This window comes from Penicillium coprophilum (assembly GCF_028826855.1).
Source record: "Penicillium coprophilum strain IBT 35676 chromosome Unknown utg000002l_segment0_segment1, whole genome shotgun sequence".
Taxonomy (NCBI): Eukaryota; Fungi; Ascomycota; class Eurotiomycetes; order Eurotiales; family Aspergillaceae; genus Penicillium; species Penicillium coprophilum.
Window position 1 is genome coordinate 3,912,685 of NW_026622722.1, and position 20,955 is coordinate 3,933,639.

Sequence of the window (20,955 nt, forward strand, 5' to 3'; positions counted from 1 at the left end):
GAAAATATGAAGGTCAGAGTGACATGCGAGTCCATCACGCAGACATCCTAAGCGCTGACAGATTAGAACAGATGCTTTTGTTGTGCGAAATGCAGTATACATAACCAAGCCGACAAGAAGAAAAAAAAAACTCAAATCTTACAGCTTGGCATTCTTCTCCTCAGTCGGGGAACCATTCGCCGTGATAGGGGGCGAGATTGTTCCTAGACTGGAGAGGAGGTGACCGACCTCGCGCTCCAGAGCGCGGACCTCGGTGTGAGGGTCATACATGCGGGACTTGATCCAGTTGTCCAACTCGAGGTCGCTCATAGAGCGGAGGGCAATCTCGCGGTCAACCTTGTCCTCTTGGGCAGCGCGCATCACCTTACGGGTGACAACGACGCTGACCTCGCGAATGCGGGTGATGTCGGGGTAAAGCAGACCCCGCTCGAGCTCCTCGCCGGTGAGAGCAGAGGAGAGGGCATCGCCGGAGGCGTAGATCATGCTGTCTGTGACGCGGACGGCCTTGGACAGGATGCTGCCGAGGCCGATACCGGGGAACACATACATGTTGTTGCCCTGACCGGGGTAGTAGGTGCGGGTCTCACCGGCGGAGTTGGTGAAAGTGAAGTTGGGGAAGGGGGAGCCGGAGGCGAAGAGACAGCGGCCGTCGGTGTTGGTGACGGCGGTCTCGAAGTCACATTCGGACTTGGAGGAGGGGTTGGAGAGGGGGAAGATGAGAGGGGCGGTGTTCCAGTCAGCCATCTTGCGCAGAATCTCCGGGGTGAAGACGCCTCCCATGGTGGAGAGACCCATCAGGATGGAGGGCTTGACATAATCAACGACCTCTTCGAGAGTCTTGTATTGCTCGGCGTTGTTGTCACGGCGGGCGAAGTAGACCTTGTGGTCGGCGAGCTTGTCACCACGGTCAGCGGTGACAAGGCCCTTGGTGTCAACGAGGTAGAAACAGTTGCGGGCTTCATCCTCGGTCATGCCTTCGCGCATGAAGAACTCGACGATTTGGCGAGCGACGCCGACACCGGCGCTGCCGGCGCCGAAAAACACCGCACGGTGGTCCTTGCAGGGCAGACCGGAGCGCTTGACAGCGTTGATGACACCACCAAGGATGACAGCGCCCGTACCCTGAATGTCGTCATTGAAGCAGGTGTAGTGGTCCCGGTACCGCTCAAGGGCAGGGAAGGGGTTCTTGAAATCCTCAAATTGGATGACGATACTAGAGAAGAAGCATTGTTAGTCTCGGTTGCTGACAAGCGAGATCAGCCGAAAAGGCATGTGAGAATGAGTCACTTACCCAGGCCAGCGCTCGGTAAGAGCACCCATCAACTCATCCAAGAATTCCCGCTCCTCCTCGGCGGAGATCTTCTCACGACGGCTACCCATGTAGAGCGGGTCTTCCCGGAGGGCCTTGTTACCAGTACCAAGATCAAGAGTCAGAGGCAGGGTGGCCTCGGGACGAATACCCGCACAAGCGGTATAAAGCGCCAACTTTCCAATGGGGATACCCATACCGTTGATGCCCAGATCACCCAGCCCGAGGATGCGGGAGCCATCGGTGATACATGTGATTTCGACATTTTGCTCGGGCCAATTGGAGATGACCGAAGCCAGATTTCCACGATCTTCCCAGCTCAGGTACATACCTTAAAAAAAAAAATAAACATTAGCATCTCCGGTTTTATTTCGTGTGCGGAGAATATGCCAAATGCGGAGAAAATGGACAATTCACTGCGGAGAAGATGATCTCGATCATTGGTACGTACCTTCGGGCTGTTGGTAGATCTCGGACCACCTTTGGCAGGCCTCGCCCACCACCGGGGTATAGATCAGGGGGTCATTTCCTGCAGGGATTATTATGGTTAATTTTCGTCTCCCCAAAAATTTCTCGGTCCAATCACATGTCTCGGAGCTCAACGTACCCTGAGGTGGTCTGTCACAAGACGGTAGAACAGGTGCACATTGTTCTTACGCAGAGTGCTGAGATATAAGAATTTGTCGATGGGGGTGTTCTTCAAACCCAGCTGCGCCAGGCATCGGGTCTTTTGTGTCTCGTAGCCCTCGGCGCGAGGAGGAGTGAGGCCGTATGTGCGCAGGTATTTGCGAATGTATGCAGGGTTGGCGGTGTCATAGTTGGCGTCACTAAGAGAGAATTAGTCTCTCCATTGCACGATTGAGCACGGCTATAGGGTTGACTTACGCAGGCGAGGCGTGGTTCACATGAGGGGCCGGGGTTGCGTGCACCGGCCGGCTTTGTTGAGTTGGTAGTGAAGGGTATCGAGCCATTGTGATAGAAGACTTGGAGTTCGAGGTAACGGTAGAAGAATGATAGAAAGAAAAAAAGGATCTGGGAGCAGATACGAGTCTGTTCTTATGTCCACGAGACAACATATTAAATTTCCCCTGGGACATTCGTGTCAAGGACATTCCGACAGGAGTTGACCAGATAATTAACCGGGACGTGTCAAGGCGACACGGTCTAGTCATGAAAGAGTCATGATTTGAAGTCGGGAAGAGTCGGATTGGGGGAGAGGGTCATGACCCATGTGGATTCATTTTCGGTGTTGACAGCGAACCGTTGTGCATGAAAGTCCTTCTGGAATCTGGATCCCTCCAAAAGCTTTTTTTTTTTTTTTTTTTTTGTTCGGGAAGCAGATCCAGGTATCACTATGTGGAGACGGGGAGGCGCCGACTCCGACAAATGCGGAGATATAGTCAAATCAAGTTGAAAATGGTATGTTCCATGAGACATATAATTGCGGGATTTAATTCTCATTCCAGCATTATGCAGGGAGGATTGGTTCGATGTGAGGGGATTGAAACCATTGAAGTTCTGAGTATTTTGGAATCTACACGGTAGAACTCGAACTGACTCCCAAGTAGAGATGATTCCCAAAGAAATATACTGTAGTGTGATTGGTCGTAAAAGCCGGGGAGGAAAACGCCATGAAGCTTGCACTAGTCCTGTTTTGGTCCGTTCCACTCAAATCCACAGCTACGAGCTCCCAGAGCCGCAGATAGTGCCGAAGTGGAGTGAAGCTATACCCTAATTAATCTCAATTCGGTGTTTCATTTTTTTTTTTTCCATTTTTGCATTTTCATTTTCGTCAAAAGCTTCAGACTTCTGGCTTGGAAGTATAACAGGGAGTCCATGCCTATGGTGTCCATAATCACAATGCCGTACTACCCGTACTATCGTACTATACTATTGTACTATTGTCTGTAAAGAATCATATGTTGCTACACAAGATGATAAGCTATACTCCTACAGAAAATGGTTATCTCCGGAACCTTCCCGGTGAGACTTTTGGGCTTTTGTTTCGAGTCCGCCGGGTTGACGATGATATTCGGTCTTTGTGAATGGCTCTCGGTCGCCGACCCGATTTCTAATTACCTATATTCTCCAGCACGGTTGCGTTATTTTTTTTTGCCCCCTTCAATTCCTTTGTGTCTGGAATATCGAAACAATTCGGGGGCACAATTCGGAATCTAGGGATCTCATCGCCGATTGGCCCCTGTCCAACCTCTGTGTAAGGCGCAAAGCTTCTATTAATAATTTCCAGTCCTATGCCCTGCTCTACGGCGTACAGATTTTCAAATATCTCCGAATTCGTCAGGATATCTCCCTACAGTTCCCAACGTTGGGACATTGGGCCATTTCCCGCATGTCTTCAGAATGCAAAATGAGCTCATTTTCATGGAGACATTCGATATGTCATTTTCAAATTAATATGAGGCATATATGTACATTGTCTTCTGTTTTTTGGTCTCCCTGTCTACTGCAGATCTCCTTGGATTACTCACAAAGTGGTCAAATCGAGGATGAAAGGACCTCAACATCGAAATGAAGCCGATCTACTTCGTTGGAGCTGCAAGTGCAGAAAAGGCGACCCGGCTAAATAGCTTTCCCCAGATCGCGCCCCTGGGGATCTACTTCTTTACATAATAGCTTCATCCACTTCAATTACTCTAGAACTTCCTGTTTTTCTTTTTTGTTTATTGGAATTAATATCTAATGAAATACTCAAGAACATTGAAACATGGCCCTGGATTTTCTGAGCAAATATAGCACAAACATTTACGTTGCACTGTAGTGGTGTGTCGTCATGTGCCTAAAACAGGTTCCCAAGCCCAACTCCTCTCCCTACATACCGTAAGATCTCCAACCTTTAGCTTCATCACCACGATTATCTCACCCGGTCCTGTAGGGGCCTCATCAAATATGCCTTCCGAGACGGAACCCCTCCTCCCTCGCTATGAGGATGATACCTCACGTCAGCGACGGCTCCATCAAAAGCTACATAGCTACCAGATGGTCCGCGCCATCTCCGAGGGATACATGCCAACAACCGAACAAACCATCGCCAACCTCCGTACCCTTCTAGCCTCCGATGTGCTCAACCTCCGTAATCAGGATATCGGTAGTGTCGGTCGCCAGCTAGTGCGGGATAGTCGACTGTGGATCCAGGTCTTCATCGAATTTCTGCAGCAGAGGAACGGCCAAGACCAGCTCCAGGAGTTTTTGTGGCGCCTGGCCCGTTCGCGTGTCGAGGTGGACACCGAGAGGGTTTCAAGACAGGCCGCCCACGTGAAGGCGCGGGCTGATACTAAAGCTGGTGGGTCGCGTTCTTCCACTGCAACTGCCCACCTTCTGGGCTTGGCACATGCAAATCACAAGTGATAATCGTTGCTAATCCCTGCGAATAGCATATGACAGTTTCCGCACTGTCGGTGGTCTGCTTCTGACTAATGCTGATTTCCGTCTTTTCGTCGATGACATCGTTACCGTTGGCCGCCAGATCTTCGCTGATACCGCTGAATCCCTCGCCGAATCCTCCAAGAAAGTCGCGGAACAAGTGAAACCATCCGAGGAAGAAGAGCAGGCGCTACAGGGTGCTGGTGCCGATGAGGGTCATGAGCTATCGAAGGCCGAGGTGAAGGAGGAAGTTGCACATGTCGCGGGTGTGGCCGGCGAAGGGATCGCTCACACAAGCCGTGATGCTGTGCAGAGCGCCAAAGAGCACCTGTCAGGCCGAGAGAGGGACACTTTGCTGTTCCGGCTGAAGCAGGCGGTCGAAAAGCTCCGGGAGAGGACGGACTACTCTGATTCGGTGGCAACACTTGCCCAATTGGTAGCGCGCTATGCTAAGATCTACGCCGATGTAGCAGAGAGCACGGCCTCGGTGGCCCAAGAAGACATGGAAGTCAACGCTGACCTCAAACGGGCGGTCGACCAATTCTGGAATCTCTTGCGGTCATATGGTAGTGCAGAAGAGTGGGATCGGCTCCAGGAAAAGTTCCACAATGTCTTGCGCCATGCAAACAAAGATCCCGAGTTTGATAATCTGCTCGGAGAGGTGGGAACTTCCTTGCAGGACATGCTCACCAACCCCGAGTTCTTCGACTCGGCACCGCAGAAGCTTGATGAACTCAAACAACAATCTGACAAAGTAGGCTCGGAGACGAGCCTGCGAAAGGATGTGGATGATTTCCTAGCACAAACCAAACTCACACTTAGAACTGTGCCGGAAGACCCAGCCGTCTCCAAGTTAGTCAATGCTACCAAGAAGGTCTACCAGGGCGCTTGGGGTGCCTACAATGACAAGAAGGCCGACCTCCCAGCAGATTTGGTGAATGTCTTCCTCCCAATGCTTCTCCGAACAATCCAATACATTCCGTTCCCCCCGTTTGGAAATCTCTGCTCCAGAAATGGACCTCCTTCTCGAGAACCTAATCCTTGAACCTGGCCACACAGTAAACTTCTCCTCTTTCCTCCCCTACCGCATGCACCTCCTCACACGCAATGATATCGACGTGGTAAAAACCCACTCAAAGCGCACAGAAACACTCATGAAAACGGCCTTCACGGTCACCGTCCAAGGTCTCAACATCAGCGCCGAAGACTTTGGCTACTGGTTCCGCACCCACACAGGCTTCTTCCACCTGAAGGATGAAGGCATAGCAAGCTTCTACCTAGACCGCCGCGGCATCGACATCTCCCTGGACATCGAAGTCGGGCGCGGAAGCCTGGAGCAGATCTTCTCTTTGCGCGGCGTCCGCGTCTGCATCCACAAACTTGACTACACAGTCAAGCGCAGCAAATGGAGATTCATCCTCTGGCTGACCAAACCATTCCTGAAACATCTCGTTCGACGCGTGCTTGAGAAGAAGATCGCAGAGGAGATTGTTGCAGCGATGTTCGCGCTGAATCGCGAGCTAGTCTTTGCACGTGAGCGGCTGCGTGCTGCCCGCATCGCTAACCCGCAGGACCTGGCGACTTTTGTGCGAGCTGTCCTCGCGCGCCTTAAACCTGCTGACTCGGATGTCGAGACTAGGATTGGTCTTGAGCCGTTGGATCAGGGTGTCTTCAAGGGTATCTATGCTCCCGGCAGTATTGTCAAGACCTGGCATGAGGAGGCCACACGCGCGCAGGAGGCCATAGAGGATGGAGATGAGACCCGTGGCCTTGGCCATACTTGGCATAATGATATCTTTAATGTTGCCGGGCGGAACTGATTGCATTATCTGATTTAGGAGTTTGGAGGAGTTGCTCTACTTAGCTAGCAGTGTGTTTATGATTTTATGATGAATCCCAACATACCACCGGATGTCAGCCTGTACTTGATAGCTTTCATTTCCGTTTTAATTCCCATCTCTTAGTAATTTTTGAGAATGAATAATTAAATCTTAAAGAACATAGAGCCCGATAACGCCATAGAGGTGGTATGGAACAAAGAATCCCTTTAGCAAAGTCCCTAGCCCTTCTAATGAGGCGATGTTTGCCTACCTAACAATTATGATAGGGATATCTTGTGGCGGTAAATACCCCTCCGTTTGTTTGTTTCTTATCAATCTCACGATCAGCTATGTGTAGGAACTATGGATAGGTACCTAGGTAGGTACCTGGCATATTTCACTCCCCGCACCTCGCCGAGCCTCAAAACCTTTCTTACAGTTATTCCATCTGCAGACCAGACCTGATCCTCTTTAAAATCAACATCAACATTATTCACCATATCCGAATGTCATGTCTGATCACATAGAGGTATAGCACCAGAAAATTAACCACGGGCCCGATGATTATGAGCTCATCATATAGTAGCATAGGGAAGAAGATTCCACCGTTCAGATCCGTATTGGAGACATTGAATACTCCATTGACATAGCAAAAATCCCCTATTTTAATTCATTTCTCAGATTCCAACGGTCTTCCGGTCAACATTCAACCCAGTTGCCCACCCACGACGAGATCCCTTTTTTCAATGTGATCGACGAAGGAATCAAACATGGCTTTCGTCAGTTCTTCCGCCTCATGCCAACCCAGATCCATGACTACCGTGTTCTCTGCGAAACACTCGACTTTCTCTGTATTGATGTCCTATCTGGACGCGATATTCGCTCTATCATGGGAGACCTTAGGAGTGGCAAACACTATTGGAATGAGCAAATATTCAAAACCTGGGCACGAGACTCGGCTTTTCGGCTTCTATACCTGTTTCTTCTTGGTGACTTCGAGTCTGATGTCAAGGATAGCAATAGAGCCTACAATGCAGCTCTCTTTGTCGTCTCCCATTGTGGAATTTTCGAGCATAGAACGAGAAAAATGATCCGAGAGGCTTATGAGGAGCGGTTTGATGTATCAGCTAAACAGCTACGTGAGCTTGATAAGTGGGCATTCCACCCTCCTGTCTCTGACTACTCAGAGGACGATGGGACTACGGAGTCGGAGGATCTGAGCTTTGATTTTGATTATGATTATTACTCGGATCGGTCGTGAGCATTTATGTATGGTGTTCTGGCTATTGTGCACATATACCCTGGCGCGTACGATCTACATCAGAGTACCGATAGGTTTATGTATATAAGCCAGGATTGATAATTATTAAGTCTGGTGCTTCTGCTATATTATAAATAATTCTTCATGAACACAATCAAGATAAATAGAACTATGTAGATCCACTTGTCTTCCGACGTACACTAATATATATCCATGGAGTTGAACGAAACAACAGACGATGTAACCACACCAAGCTGCAACATATGAATAAACACACCCAATTACGTTCTTCGATTGCAGGTATCAAGGTGAAATCTGAAATTAATCTTTTACCCTACATCACTCATTGTTTATTGCCTATCTCCCAAGTACATCGTGGCCATACATCCACGTGACCCGGCTAAACATTGTTCCTCTTTTAGGCCACCTAATGTAGATCTAACACAACGAAGCTGCGGAGCCAACACCTCCAATCTTTAATTCTTGATTCTCTGGCATATAGCTCGACGGAGGAAAACACCTGTGTTGCCAGCCACTGCATACTTTATGTCGGATAATTAAACATCACAAGAAACCCACCAGAATCAGAGCTTGTCGAAGCTTGACCTATCTACATACCTCGGTCTACACAAACAAAAGCTCCACATCCCCTCCGAGCGCACGAGCAGCTGCTCGCGCAGCCCCGCATCGCCAAAATGCAATTATTACGACTTCTAGTCACGATAGCCGTCGTGCTATTCTCCGTTGTCGTAATCGCCGCCGAAGATTACTACAAGGTGCTTGGTCTCGCGAAGTCCGCATCGGAGAAAGACATCAAGCGCGCATACAGAACATTAAGCAAAAAATACCACCCTGACAAGAATCCGTGAGTGAAATTACTATTCTCTTATTTCTCTATGCTTTTTCTACTGCCCCGCACATGGCACACATCACACACGGCGCAATTGCTAACCCACCTCTTAGCGGCGATGATACGGCCCGCGAGAAATTCGTCGAGATTGCAGACGCCTATGATGTACTCTCGACCAGCACACTGCGCAAAGTATACGACCAATATGGCCACGATGGGGTAGAGCAACACCGCAAAGGCGAAGCAGCCGGCGGCGGCCACGACCCATTCGATCTGTTCTCGCGGTTCTTCGGCGGGGGCGGACACTCTGGCCACGCGCCTGGACACCGTCGCGGACCGGACATGGAAGTGCGGGCGGCGCTACCGCTACGGGATTTCTACAACGGACGCGAGATCAACTTCCTCGTTGAGAAGCAACAGATTTGCGATTCTTGCGAAGGGACGGGATCCAAGGATCGACACGTTGTGACTTGTGATCGGTGTGGCGGACGTGGAATGGTTATTCAGAAACATATGCTTGCACCGGGGATGTTCCAGCAAGTGCAGATGCAGTGTGACAGGTGTCATGGACAGGGGAAGAAGATCAAGAATCCTTGTCCTGTTTGTGAGGGAAATCGGGTTGTTAGGAATCAGGTTGAGACTAGTGCCACTATTGAGCCTGGAATGGGGAAGGGGACTAGGCTCGTGTTTGAAAATGAGGCTGATGAGAGTCCTGACTGGATTGCTGGAGATTTGATCGTTATTTTGGACGAGAAAGAGCCTGAGCTTGGACAGTCTGAGGAGGAGAGGACGGATGGGACGTTCTTCCGGCGAAAGGGAAAGGATCTTTTCTGGAAGGAGACTCTTTCGCTGCGCGAGGCGTGGATGGGCGGCTGGAGTCGCAATCTTACCCATCTTGATGGACATGTTGTTCGTCTTGGACGTGGACGTGGTGAGGTTGTGCAGCCGTTGGCTGTTGAAACTATTGCCGGGGAGGGCATGCCGCATTACTCCGAGGGTCATTTACATGACCACCATGATGAGAATGATGAGGCGGGAAAGCTGTTTGTTGAGTACACTGTTGTCCTGCCTGACCAAATGGAGAGCGGGATGGAGAAAGACTTCCATGCTCTTTGGGAGAAGTGGCGCAAGAAGATAGGAGTTGACTTGGCGAAGGACTCCGGGCGACCGGTTGCGCCTCCGCCGGCGGAGGATAAGGATGAGTTGTGATTACTTTCCAAGCCTTGTTATTCTTGATTCCCTTTTTTTTCATGGTCATTGTATATTGATTGCATTTGTTGGTTTGCGTGCATTATAAGACTCTGGATTAGATTAGACCCTCGGCTTGTATTAAAATGTTGTATATGATATACAATAGATGCCTGAATCCCACAAGGGGTCTTCCACGGTTAGAGAATGTAGATATAGAACTGGAGTCTAATTGGCCCATCGGGAATCGGAAATGCACTTCCAAGATTTTCGGCATACATGACTCAATATAAAGCCAGAGCCTCTCTGCACCTTGTTCAATTGGCCCGGCACATATGGACGACCGGGACACTGCTCGCATCGCCTTAGTACCATATGCAGATCGACGATCCGTAGATCTGGGCGGGACAAGATTCTGATTCTACCCAACACTGTCTGGGCGTAAAGCATACCTCTCACATGATGGGTTTGTGGCGCAGGATGTAAACAAAGAAAGACGGGGCGTACACAGTACAGCGCATATATCTAGCGCGATGGTCTAACTAGAATAGGCTTGAGAGGGGAGGATCTACTTATTTAGGACAGGGGTTGATGTTGTAGCCAATGGGCTTAGTTTACTTCTGACTACACACATCACCCACTTCCTTGACTGGTATTTCAAGTCGTTCGTGTTGGATGTGTCTAATATCAATGTGTCGGGTGTACGTTTGAGGGATCGGTTAGGAGATGCTCCATGTGCAAACAAGTCTAGAAGCATCCACTTCGCGGGTACAAGCGCCACTTAGATCCTGTAGGGTTTTACTGGCTGTCCCGGTTTATGATAATCGGATTTGGTTTATTCTACAAAAGGGGTTGGTGTACGGTTCATGCCGTAGGCTTCATTTTGTGCCCTACTGTTGCTTTGTTGATATCTCCAGTGATGTAGATAAAGATGGAAAGACAAATTGTTCTCCGATACAATAGATCTCAGATTCCTGATTGAATAAACCTCCCAGGAACACCCCAGTCCCTAGAAACACCCCAAACGCGGTGGGATAAACATTCGAATAAAGCATCAATTTGCCGAAGTTCCACCCGTCAGGTCAAACTTAGAATAACTAGAATTGAAAATTCTCCATAAAATTTACGAAGTTCATCTCAAAAATCAGACATGAGTCTGATTATAACCGATATTGCCAGTTGCAATATAGGAAAGGATAAACATCGCCACTGCGCCACGAACTACTCAAGGATTTACAAAACTTGCAGATAGACTAGGATAGACTAAAATTTTGTGCTGGTAGATAGGGTTATTCCGGGAGATTCACCGGCATGACAGTCCAAACCGCAGTTCTAACCTCCATTTCATACCTCCGTATGTACCCCGTATGCCGGCTGTCGTATGTGGTATGCACCATGCACTATCAATTATTCTGGTAAACGTCACCTGAAGGGAACGACCAGTTCATGCATAACATCCCTGCTAGGACTGCGCCTAGATTTAGCTATCAGCAGACTTCAGTGGCTGGCTGAGGGTACGCGGATCCGGTATCCAAGCGCGGGTTGTCTTCCGGGGGCGATAGTGTGTCATAGTATAAAAATTGCGAAAGCACAGGAGGAGCCAGTCGGAAAAGTATTTGTCAATTGCGACTAACTTTTGATTCATGCGCGTATCTCTGGAACATGTAGGCTGCATCGTGCATCAAAGAACATTACGGGGATCGCTTTGATAGCGGCATTTGTGGACTCCATAGATCTGTTCTCTGCCCACGCTGGATGTTGTCTCTTTCCTTAATCGGTAACTCCCTGGGGGCCGAGGGGATTCTCAAACAGATGGATCGACTATGGGTTGCGGTGGGGGGCTGGTTTTGTCTGATTTAATTGATTTCTATACTTCAACTTATTTGATATTCAAGAGAGTGGTTTTATTACCAGGGTTGTAATGAATCCGTGAAGTTGAATGAGTTAGATCCATCGACTTGAATTAGACAAATAATCATATAGCTTTGAGCAGAGAACCTTTACAATGGATTCTACATCTTTTATAAATAATCTTAAACCGTTGTCTGCAGTAATACTGGGAATATACAGAGTAAGACTGACGGCTGTTCAAAGTTCTAATCTTCTACGGAAGTTTTTAGGGCAAACGAATGGGAAGCACCTGGGCACTTTGTTAGTATCAAGGTAACCAATCAGCGTATAACATAACTTGACACAAGAAAAAAAAAGCCGAATTTGACAGCGATCAACAAACGTTGGGGTGCAGGTAACGGTAATGCATCTCTCCGTAGGTCTCGGAATTGATGGTCTTCCATCCGAACTGTTATAAAGTTTTGATATATGTAGCCATCTCTACTTCTGGGTCTATACACCATTGGCGGAAAACCCATGAGATCCGAAAATTCTTGTCTAATTTTTGATTTGATGGGTCCGGAGGTCCACTTGGTAGATTGTTACATGGCTATATCATAATTTTCAAATCTACCTAGGTAGGCCAATAAATGCCCGTAAATCTTGTAGATTTGCTGTTCACCGTTGAAATATGTACCTATATACAACAAAAACAACCCTGGAAGCCCTTGAAATTCCGAATATACCAGGTTGCTGGTATCCACTTTTTAAATGAATACAACCGAACGCAACCCAAATAGGCAACTCGCGAAGATCAGTAGAAATGCTCGTGCCCACCGGCTGGACTGCCAATCTCGGACTTCCATGCTCTTAGCTCCTTCGTAGCCTTACATCAGTAGAATGGCACCGTGTCGAGGTTGATATATGAGTAGGTGCGCAACAGTGTTTGCTATCAAAATCCTCATCTCCTCTCGATCCTCAATCATCTTATATCTTCGCTTTGTCTTCACCTTGCTTCAATCTTTGCCCTTCCACTCCTCAGACCAGCTTCTTGATATCTCCTGTTCTACCTCCTTCTTTATCTACGCTTGATCTGATCGAGACTGATATCTATTGGCATATCATCCCATTCATTGTTAGCATTAGAAGATGCGTCCCCTCTCGCTGACAAGTGGGCCCCGCGGCGATGAAGCCATACCTTCTGATGCTCTGGAACCCATTGCTATTGTTGGCCTGGCGACCCGTTTTCCGCAGCAAGCAACGACCACCGAGAGCCTGTGGGAGCTTCTCCTGCAGGCCCGTTCGACGTGGTCCTCGATACCCAAAGAACGTTTCAACTCGGATGCCTTCTATCATCCAGACCCCGAGCATGGTGGAACAGTAAGTCATATTCGAACCATGATAGACCGAAATCGCCACGAAAGATCATTTGGTTGACCCGTATCTATCTCTAGTTTCATGTCCAAGGAGGTCACTACCTCTCAGAAGACCCTGCCTACTTCGACGGCTCCTTCTTCAACATCACCAAGAATGAGCTCTTGACACTAGATCCACAGCAACGGCTGGTTTTGGAAAATGTATACCACGCCTTGGAAAATGCAGGCATTCCCTTGACCAGTGCTGTGGGCTCCAACACATCTGTTTTTGTCAGTGGGTTCAATCACGACTACCTGGGTATCCTCAATTCAGACCCAGAGACCACTTTGAAATACAAGCCAACAGGTGTTACCAATGCCATTCTGTCCAACCGTGTCAGCTGGTTCTTTGACTTCAAAGGACCTAGTATGACCATTGACACGGCTTGTTCCAGCAGCTTGGTGGCGCTGCACCTCGCTGTACAGAGCTTACGTGCCAGAGAGACGAGCATGGTACGTTATCTGTGTTGTTATTATTATTCTCACGCAAATATACTGATACTGGTCTAAGGCTGTCGTCAGTGGTGTGAGCATTCTTGAAAATCCGGTGGAAACAATCGGCATGAGCCACCATGGCTTGTTGGGACCCCAAGGGCGGTCTTTTAGCTTCGACTCCCGTGCTGAAGGCTATGCACGAGGAGAAGGTGTGGGGACACTTGTAGTGAAGCCTTTGAGTGCTGCCATCAGAGATGGAGATACTATTCGTGCGGTTATCCGGGAGACCGGAGTCAACCAGGATGGCCGCACGCCAGGAATCACAGTTCCCAGCGCAGATGCGCAAGAAAGATTAATTCGTGAAGTCTACTGGAGAGCCGGCCTGGACCTCGAACACACAAGATTTGTTGAAGCCCACGGCACGGGAACAAGTACCGGTGACCCAATCGAAGCGGGTGCTCTTGCGAGTGCGTTCAAATGTCGCCGAGCGACTCCGCTTTACGTCGGCGCGATCAAGTCTTCCATCGGACATCTGGAAGGTGGCTCAGGTGTGGCAAGCATTATAAAATCTATTCTGACCCTTGAGTCTGGGATCATACCTGCAAACTTCGATATGAAGCAGACAAACCCCTCCATTCCCGCAGCGGACCTGGGCATTGCGTTCCCTACCGAGGCTCTTCCATGGCCATCAGCAGGGCTGCGCAGAGTGTCAGTCAATTCATTTGGAATTGGTGGCACCAATGCTCACTGCATTCTTGATGATGCTTACCACTATCTCAATGACCGTCATCTTACAGGTGCCCATCGAACCACATGTACTGTTCCTACAACCCAGAAAATTAAGACCCGGCTTTTAGCACTGTCCAGATCAGGAACAGCATCAACTCATCTCGCGACGGACTCATTCGATGACAGCGATCAATCTGGGCATGGAAGTACCTTTGTGGACACGCCCACAAGCGATGGCTTTTGTACATCGCCCACATTCACATCCTCAATATACACCAGCTTGGTTGAGAAACCAAAGATGTTCTTGCTCTCGGCTTTCGACGAAGACGGCGTCAAGCGAAATGCAGCTGAATTTGCCAAGTACTTGAATCGGAGATTGAAGCAGTCAGTTCTCCATGATCATATACTTGATGATCTCTCTTTCACTTTATCGAAGAGACGGTCTCAGTTTCACTGGAGGAGCTTCGTTATGGCCTCATCGGCCAAAGAACTTGCGTGGAACCTGTCGGAATCAAATTTTGCCAAGCCAACTAGAACTGCCAGAGTGCCAGAGGTTGGATTTGTTTTCACGGGCCAGGGAGCTCAATACCAGGCCATGGGTCGAGAGCTCATGGTCTACCCCGTTTTTCAAGAGTCCGTGGAGGAAGCATCGGACTATATCCGCCGGCTTGGTAGTCCGTGGTCGCTACTTGGTATTAATCTGCCTGTTCCGTTTGAATGTGCCCGACTAACGTATTACAGACGAACTATTGACTGAAAGACAGTCACCCCGGGTCAACTTGCCAGAGATCGCTCATCCACTATGCACAGTCCTGCAAATTGCAGTCGTGGATCTCTTGGCCAGTTGGGAAATCTACCCAAAGCATGTAACGGGTCATTCATCCGGGGAGATAGCTGCCGCTTACTGTTCTGGCAAACTATCCCGTGAAGGTGCCTGGAAGGTCGCATACTACCGTGGATACGTATCATCCATGCAGCTTTCCGCAAATGGAGCGATGATGGCCGTGGGTCTCGGTGCATCTCAACTGCAGCCCTATCTAGACTCTGTCAGGAAGAACAACACCGGGGAGCTCATAATTGCCTGCCATAACAGTCCCAAGAATAACACTGTGTCTGGAGATGACGCCATGATTGACTGCCTCAAGAGCCTCCTCGATGCTGATGATATCTTTGCTCGAAAGTTGAACGTCAAAAATGCTTATCACTCGGCCCACATGCATGCAATTGCCCAAGATTATCTTCGTCTGATGGGAACGCTTCCTCACGGAAGGCGGCTGGCAGCTCCACATCAAATACATATGTTTTCCACCGTGACAGGACAACAAGTAAAGGAGGAACATCTGCCAGCTCAATACTGGGTAGATAATATGGTTTCTCCTGTTCTTTTTACAAGCGGATTGGTTGCGATGACATCGAATCGAATTTCCAGTGATTGCTCCGCCGACTCCACGGATTCTTTGCGCTTTCTTGTGGAGATAGGGCCTCACTCAACCCTGCAGAGTGCCATCAAAGAGACACTGGACTCAAAGAGCCCCCGGTTGGAATTCAAATACCTGGCAATTCTGAAACGGACAGATCACAGCCTGAACACTCTACTTACTACAGTCGGCTTCCTAGCATCAAGTGGATGTGAATTGGATTTCCATGCTGTGAATCAAGCTTCTCGCTCTAAGACAAGAAGGCAGCCCAGGTTGTTGGTGGACCTGCCACCATACAGCTTCAAGCATACTGAGAAGATCCTATTTGAGAGTCGACTGAGCAAGAATCTTCGAACTCGAAAGTTCCCTCGCCATGACCTTTTTGGTGCGCCAATCACGGATTGGAATCCTACTGCTCCTAGATGGAGACATTTTGTCCGATTAAACGAGAATCCCTGGCTAAGGGATCATATGGTAAGTTCGAAATCATCTACAAAATAGCTTCATTTATTGACGTGACTTAGGTCACTGGCAATTACGTTTATCCCGGCGTGGGTTATCTGGTTATGGCAATTGAAGCGTCAAGGCAGTTGGCCGGCGGAGCAAAGATCACTGGTTTCCAACTCCGAAACGTCAACATCAGAAGAGCTTTAATTGTACCCGATACCAAAGAAGGTATTGAAGTCTCCTTGGCGATGGCAACTGTCGATGACCCCTCGACGTCATCGCGAATGTGGCGGCGGTTCCAGATAACTTCTTACAATCCGTCGAGCGATGAGTGGACAGAGCACTGCAGTGGACACATCACCGTCGACCAAGAAACAGCTTTGAACCCAGTGGACAATGGCCGAGAAGCAGAAGAAGAAAGCCGAGCACGGGAATCAGAACTTTCCTGCGCAAATGAGATATGCACCAAATCTATGGCCTTCAAATCCACATACAACAACCTCCAGACATCCGGCCTCAATTTTGGTCCTTTGTTCCGAAACCTCAGCGATGTTCGTGCAAGTGGTCGTGGGCTTGGCAAGGTTGTTGGATCAGTGACGGTCCCAGAAATTGCACTGTCTATGCCAAAGCAGTATCTGCATTCTCATCTCATCCATCCTGCCACAATGGATAGCATGATCCATTTGATGATTGCGGCTGTTCTCGACTTTACTAGCAAGTCAACCCTAGATCAAATCAGATTACCAACTTTCATACGCGATGTCTGGGTTTCAGCGGATCTAAATTCAGCCCCAAGCCACAAGTTCACAGGACATGCAACCATTTCTACAGTGGGATCTGATAAATTCGAGGGCCAAATTCAAATGCTGGATGAGGGAACAAACACACATCGCATCCGCATGGATGGCATCGAACTCACTCCACTCGAGTCTGGCCTTGCTGAAATTAGTGAGCGAAAATTATGCAGCGCAATCGAATACAAGCCAGACGTTCATTTAATCGACTCAAAATCGGCTTGTGCACTGACTAATCTCGATGTTACCAATGAAAACGAGGCGCTGTACTGGGTCAAGCGTCTTCAACTTGCAACGATGCTCTACGTCATGGATGCACTGGACGAGCTCAAGGACATTGATGTTATGAAACTCGATTTGCACATGCGAAGATTCTTTGACTGGATGAACCACATGCAAGGCATGCTCAAGCGCAATGAGATAATACACCTGCCCTACAGCGAATTCCAGGATATTTTCAAAGACGAGGCTCTCAAGGAAGCCATTGGGAATGAGATAGAGGCCCACAGCGCCGAAGGTGCCATCACAGCCCGAATGGGCCGCAATATTGCTCAGGTTGTGCGCCAGGAGACTGATCCGCTGGATCTCATGTTCGGTCAGGACGCTGTGATGGAAAAGGTGTATAAGGAAGGCCTCCACTTGTATAACCTGCCGCAGCATCTACAGAACCACCTTTCTCTCCTCCGACACCAGCATTCTGGGCTGAACGTTCTCGAGATTGGCGGTGGTACTGGCAGCTTCACTGCTGAGGTCCTGGCCGTCCTTTCGCCAGACCTTGCGAAGAGCAAAGGAAACATTGCCAGCTATACATTCACGGATATCTCATCAGGCTTTTTCGAGAAAGCAAAACAACGTTTCCAATCATGGTCCGATATCATGAACTTCCAATCTCTCAACATAGAGCGAAGCCCTGTCGACCAAGGACTTCAGCTGGGGACATATGACTTGATATTCGCTGGCAATGTCATCCATGCCACTGCAAACCTACAAAATGCGTTGCAGAACCTGCGATCTCTATTGAAGCCGGGGGGTCAGCTCATCATGCAAGAAGGTATCCGACAAGATTTCCTTTGGTATCCACTCGTTTTTGGTCAGCTTCCCGGGTGGTGGCTTGGTGATGAGCCGTGTCGAAAATGGTGTCCCTATATCCCGGCCAAAGAATGGGATCCTCTGCTGCTACAATCGGGATTCTCGGGAATTGATATCGAGTATCCCAGTTCGAATGATCCAGATTTGACGTGGCAGAGTATCTTAGTTGCTTCTGCCATTGAAACACCCAAGGAGAAGTCACCGAACACTGCAGTTATCTTGACGCTCGGCACATTGAAAGCTATGCAGGTCGTTGAGAAGCTGAAAGGACTTCTGCCGAAACTGGGATACACTGATGTTCGTGTTAAGAAGCCTACAGAAGTGAAAAATTTCATCCTGCCGGATGCCCTTTGCATCTCATTGATTGACTTGGAGTCTACCTACCTGTTCAATATGAACGAAGAAGAGTACAACAGACTGAAGAAGATCCTCAGCGAGTGCCAGAACCTACTGTGGGTCACCTGCAATCCCCTTGAACAGCCACACGCAAGCATGAGCCTCGGCCTTCTCCGGACAGTGCGCTGGGAGCGGGATGCCGATGGCTCAAATATCGTCACCTTGACAGAGGCGGAGCCAGACACCGCTTCACCAGAAAATCTCGCTACAGCTGTTGACAAGATTATCAAACGGCAGTTTGTGGACAAGCCGGAGAATGATCGCCACGCCGAGTACATGCTGCAGAATGGTCTCATACACATTGGCCGTTTGAACGAGTGGGAGGCAGCAGATCAGTTCCTTACTGCAACATCCTCTCAGCAAGCTCCTCAGCTTCAACGTCTCGGTGATTATGGCACTCCCATTGTGTTACAAGAGGCTGCTGCTAGCACCGGGGAATATAATTGGGCCATAGAGCATGATGAAGCGCATCAAGCCACCGAAGTCGAGGTTGAGATCCGAGCAATTGGCCTCTCTTCAGATGCTTTGACTGGCCGTCTCGCGAATGAGATCGCTGGTGTTGTGAGAAAGGTTGAGTCCGATGTTGAGGGCCCGGCCCTGGGTGACAGAGTCATCTATATTTCAGGCGACAAAAAGGGTGGTTGCATTCGAACACATGGTCGAGCTGATCAACTGCAGCTTGTCAGAATTCCCGATGAGATCTCGTTCGAAGTCGCAGCCGGTTTGGCTTGGGCGTACGCAACAGCAATTCAAGGACTTGGAAAAATAGCTCATCTGGAACCCGAAAACACTGTCCTGATCCACACGAATGCAACGGATACAAGTCAAGCGGCTATTCACTATGCCCAGATGATCGGAGCTACAATCTATGCTACTGTGGCAACGGTCGAAGAACGTGATCTGCTTGTCTCCGAATATGGCATTCCTCAAGACCGCATCTTCTCTAGGAGAGAGCTGAGCTTCGTCAAGGGCATCATGCGGTGCACGAAGAATACTGGGGTTGACGTCGTCTTCAGCGCACTGCACGGCGAGGCACTCCGGGGGTCAATGGCATGCCTTGCTTCCTTTGGAACATTCGTTGATGTGGCAGATCTAGATCTGCGAGCTGATACTACAGTCGAGCTGGCCTGTGTACCTCGAAATGCGAGCGTCCATACCATTGACATTTCTTTACTGGCTCAACATCGACCGAAATTGGTTCGTCTTCTGATCACCGAGGCTCTGAAACTATACTCCGAAGGGAAGATCGGTCAACTCCGAACAACAACTATCATGGACTTTACCCAGATCAAAGAAGGTATTCGAGCCGCGCAGAGTGGAGAAGCAGCAAAGGTTGTGATTGCACCCAATCCGTCCAACATGGTTCCTGTGATCCCACGACCAATGAGGCCGTGTCACTTTGACCCAAGCGCCTCATACGTTCTTGCTGGTGGCTACGGCGGCTTGGGCCGCAGTCTAGCACGATGGATGGCATCTCGCGGTGCAACGAGCCTGATTATCCTATCTCGCTCACCAGCTTCAAGCCCAGAGAAGATGGAATTGATTGCTGATCTCGACAGAATGGGATGCAAGGTTCATTCGCTAGTCTGCGATGTCACCGATATCTCTAGTCTCCAGCAATTGTCCGGAGAAGCTTGCGCCAGTCTACCTGCTATCAAAGGATGCATCCAGGCATCAATGGTTCTACGAGTAAGTCCCCACTTGTGTCACTAGATAGACAATAACTGACATATTCTCAGGACGGTGCCTTTGCCGGATTGTCCTTCGAAGACTGGCAAGCAGCCGTCAGACCCAAAGTCCAAGGATCCTGGAACCTGCACACAATCCTCCCCGACAACATGGACTTCTTCATCATGCTCTCCTCGGTCGCAGGCATCTTTGGCAACCGCGGACAATCAAACTACGCCGCAGGCAATACCTTTCAAGATGCACTCGCCGCCTACCGCGTCTCGAAAGGAATGAAGGCGGCCAGCATCAATTTGGGCAGTGTATCTAACGTGGGCTGGGTTGCCGAGAACCGAAGCTCGATGCGCACACACACAGCGACGTTATTCGAGCTTCTCCGCGAAGAAGAAGTCCACGCAACAGTTGACTTCCTCGTCCGCGATCAGCAAGACGGTGGTAACGCGTCAGCGCGCTCACAGCTCGTCCTCGGTCTACCGACCGCGGAGATGTGTCGCCAGAACGGCGTGCCGCTGCCTACGTACTTGAACTACTCGATGTTCACGCAATTCCGGAATACAACAACTGCGAAGAGCAGCGAGGTCTCGCAGCAGAAGATTGTGAGCACCGCTGCGCTTTTGTCGGCGGCTTCGGGCTTTGAGGCTGCAGTGTCGATTGTGTCGGATGGGATTGTTGGGAGGCTTGCTTCTCTGCTTGCTATCCCCTGTTCTGAACTCGATGCTCAGCGCTTTGGATTTGGTGGTATTGACTCTCTTGTTGCTATGGAGTTCCGCGCTTGGATCGTTAAGGAGCTCAAGGCGGATGTTTCTTTGCTTGATATTATGGGAGCGGAGAATGTCAGGGCTTTGAGTGAGAAGATTGCTGGCAGGAGTCGGTTGATTGGAGGCCCTGGTTCTTGATCTTCCTGATC

General features: G+C 49.3%; 5 protein-coding genes across 5 annotated transcripts; 4 read left to right on the plus strand and 1 right to left on the minus strand.

The window, feature by feature from the left end:
* Nucleotides 1–138: 138 nt before the first annotated feature.
* N7500_003523 (Malic oxidoreductase) lies at nucleotides 139–2,280 on the minus strand (the record flags this gene model as incomplete). The annotated part of the gene is made up of 5 exons (XM_056674669.1): nucleotides 139–1,213; nucleotides 1,292–1,640; nucleotides 1,761–1,838; nucleotides 1,967–2,136; nucleotides 2,195–2,280. 5 exons carry the CDS (start codon nucleotides 2,278–2,280, stop codon nucleotides 139–141), a joined length of 1,758 nt encoding a protein of 585 aa, XP_056535194.1.
* A 1,936-nt stretch (nucleotides 2,281–4,216) lies between these two features.
* On the plus strand, nucleotides 4,217–6,510 carry N7500_003524 (uncharacterized protein; the record flags this gene model as incomplete). Its single annotated transcript, XM_056674670.1, has 3 exons — nucleotides 4,217–4,610; nucleotides 4,702–5,624; nucleotides 5,722–6,510. 3 exons carry the CDS (start codon nucleotides 4,217–4,219, stop codon nucleotides 6,508–6,510), a joined length of 2,106 nt encoding a protein of 701 aa, XP_056535195.1.
* Nucleotides 6,511–7,306: 796 nt separating this feature from the next.
* N7500_003525 (uncharacterized protein) lies at nucleotides 7,307–7,771 on the plus strand (the record flags this gene model as incomplete). Its single annotated transcript, XM_056674671.1, has 1 exon — nucleotides 7,307–7,771. The coding sequence occupies one exon, from the start codon at nucleotides 7,307–7,309 to the stop codon at nucleotides 7,769–7,771; it is 465 nt and encodes a 154-aa protein (XP_056535196.1).
* Nucleotides 7,772–8,466: 695 nt separating this feature from the next.
* N7500_003526 (uncharacterized protein) lies at nucleotides 8,467–9,830 on the plus strand (the record flags this gene model as incomplete). Its single annotated transcript, XM_056674672.1, has 2 exons — nucleotides 8,467–8,636; nucleotides 8,735–9,830. 2 exons carry the CDS (start codon nucleotides 8,467–8,469, stop codon nucleotides 9,828–9,830), a joined length of 1,266 nt encoding a protein of 421 aa, XP_056535197.1.
* A 2,958-nt stretch (nucleotides 9,831–12,788) lies between these two features.
* On the plus strand, nucleotides 12,789–20,944 carry N7500_003527 (type I polyketide synthase; the record flags this gene model as incomplete). The annotated part of the gene is made up of 6 exons (XM_056674673.1): nucleotides 12,789–13,019; nucleotides 13,094–13,507; nucleotides 13,566–14,910; nucleotides 14,960–16,110; nucleotides 16,161–20,051; nucleotides 20,102–20,944. 6 exons carry the CDS (start codon nucleotides 12,789–12,791, stop codon nucleotides 20,942–20,944), a joined length of 7,875 nt encoding a protein of 2,624 aa, XP_056535198.1.
* Nucleotides 20,945–20,955: the final 11 nt, after the last annotated feature.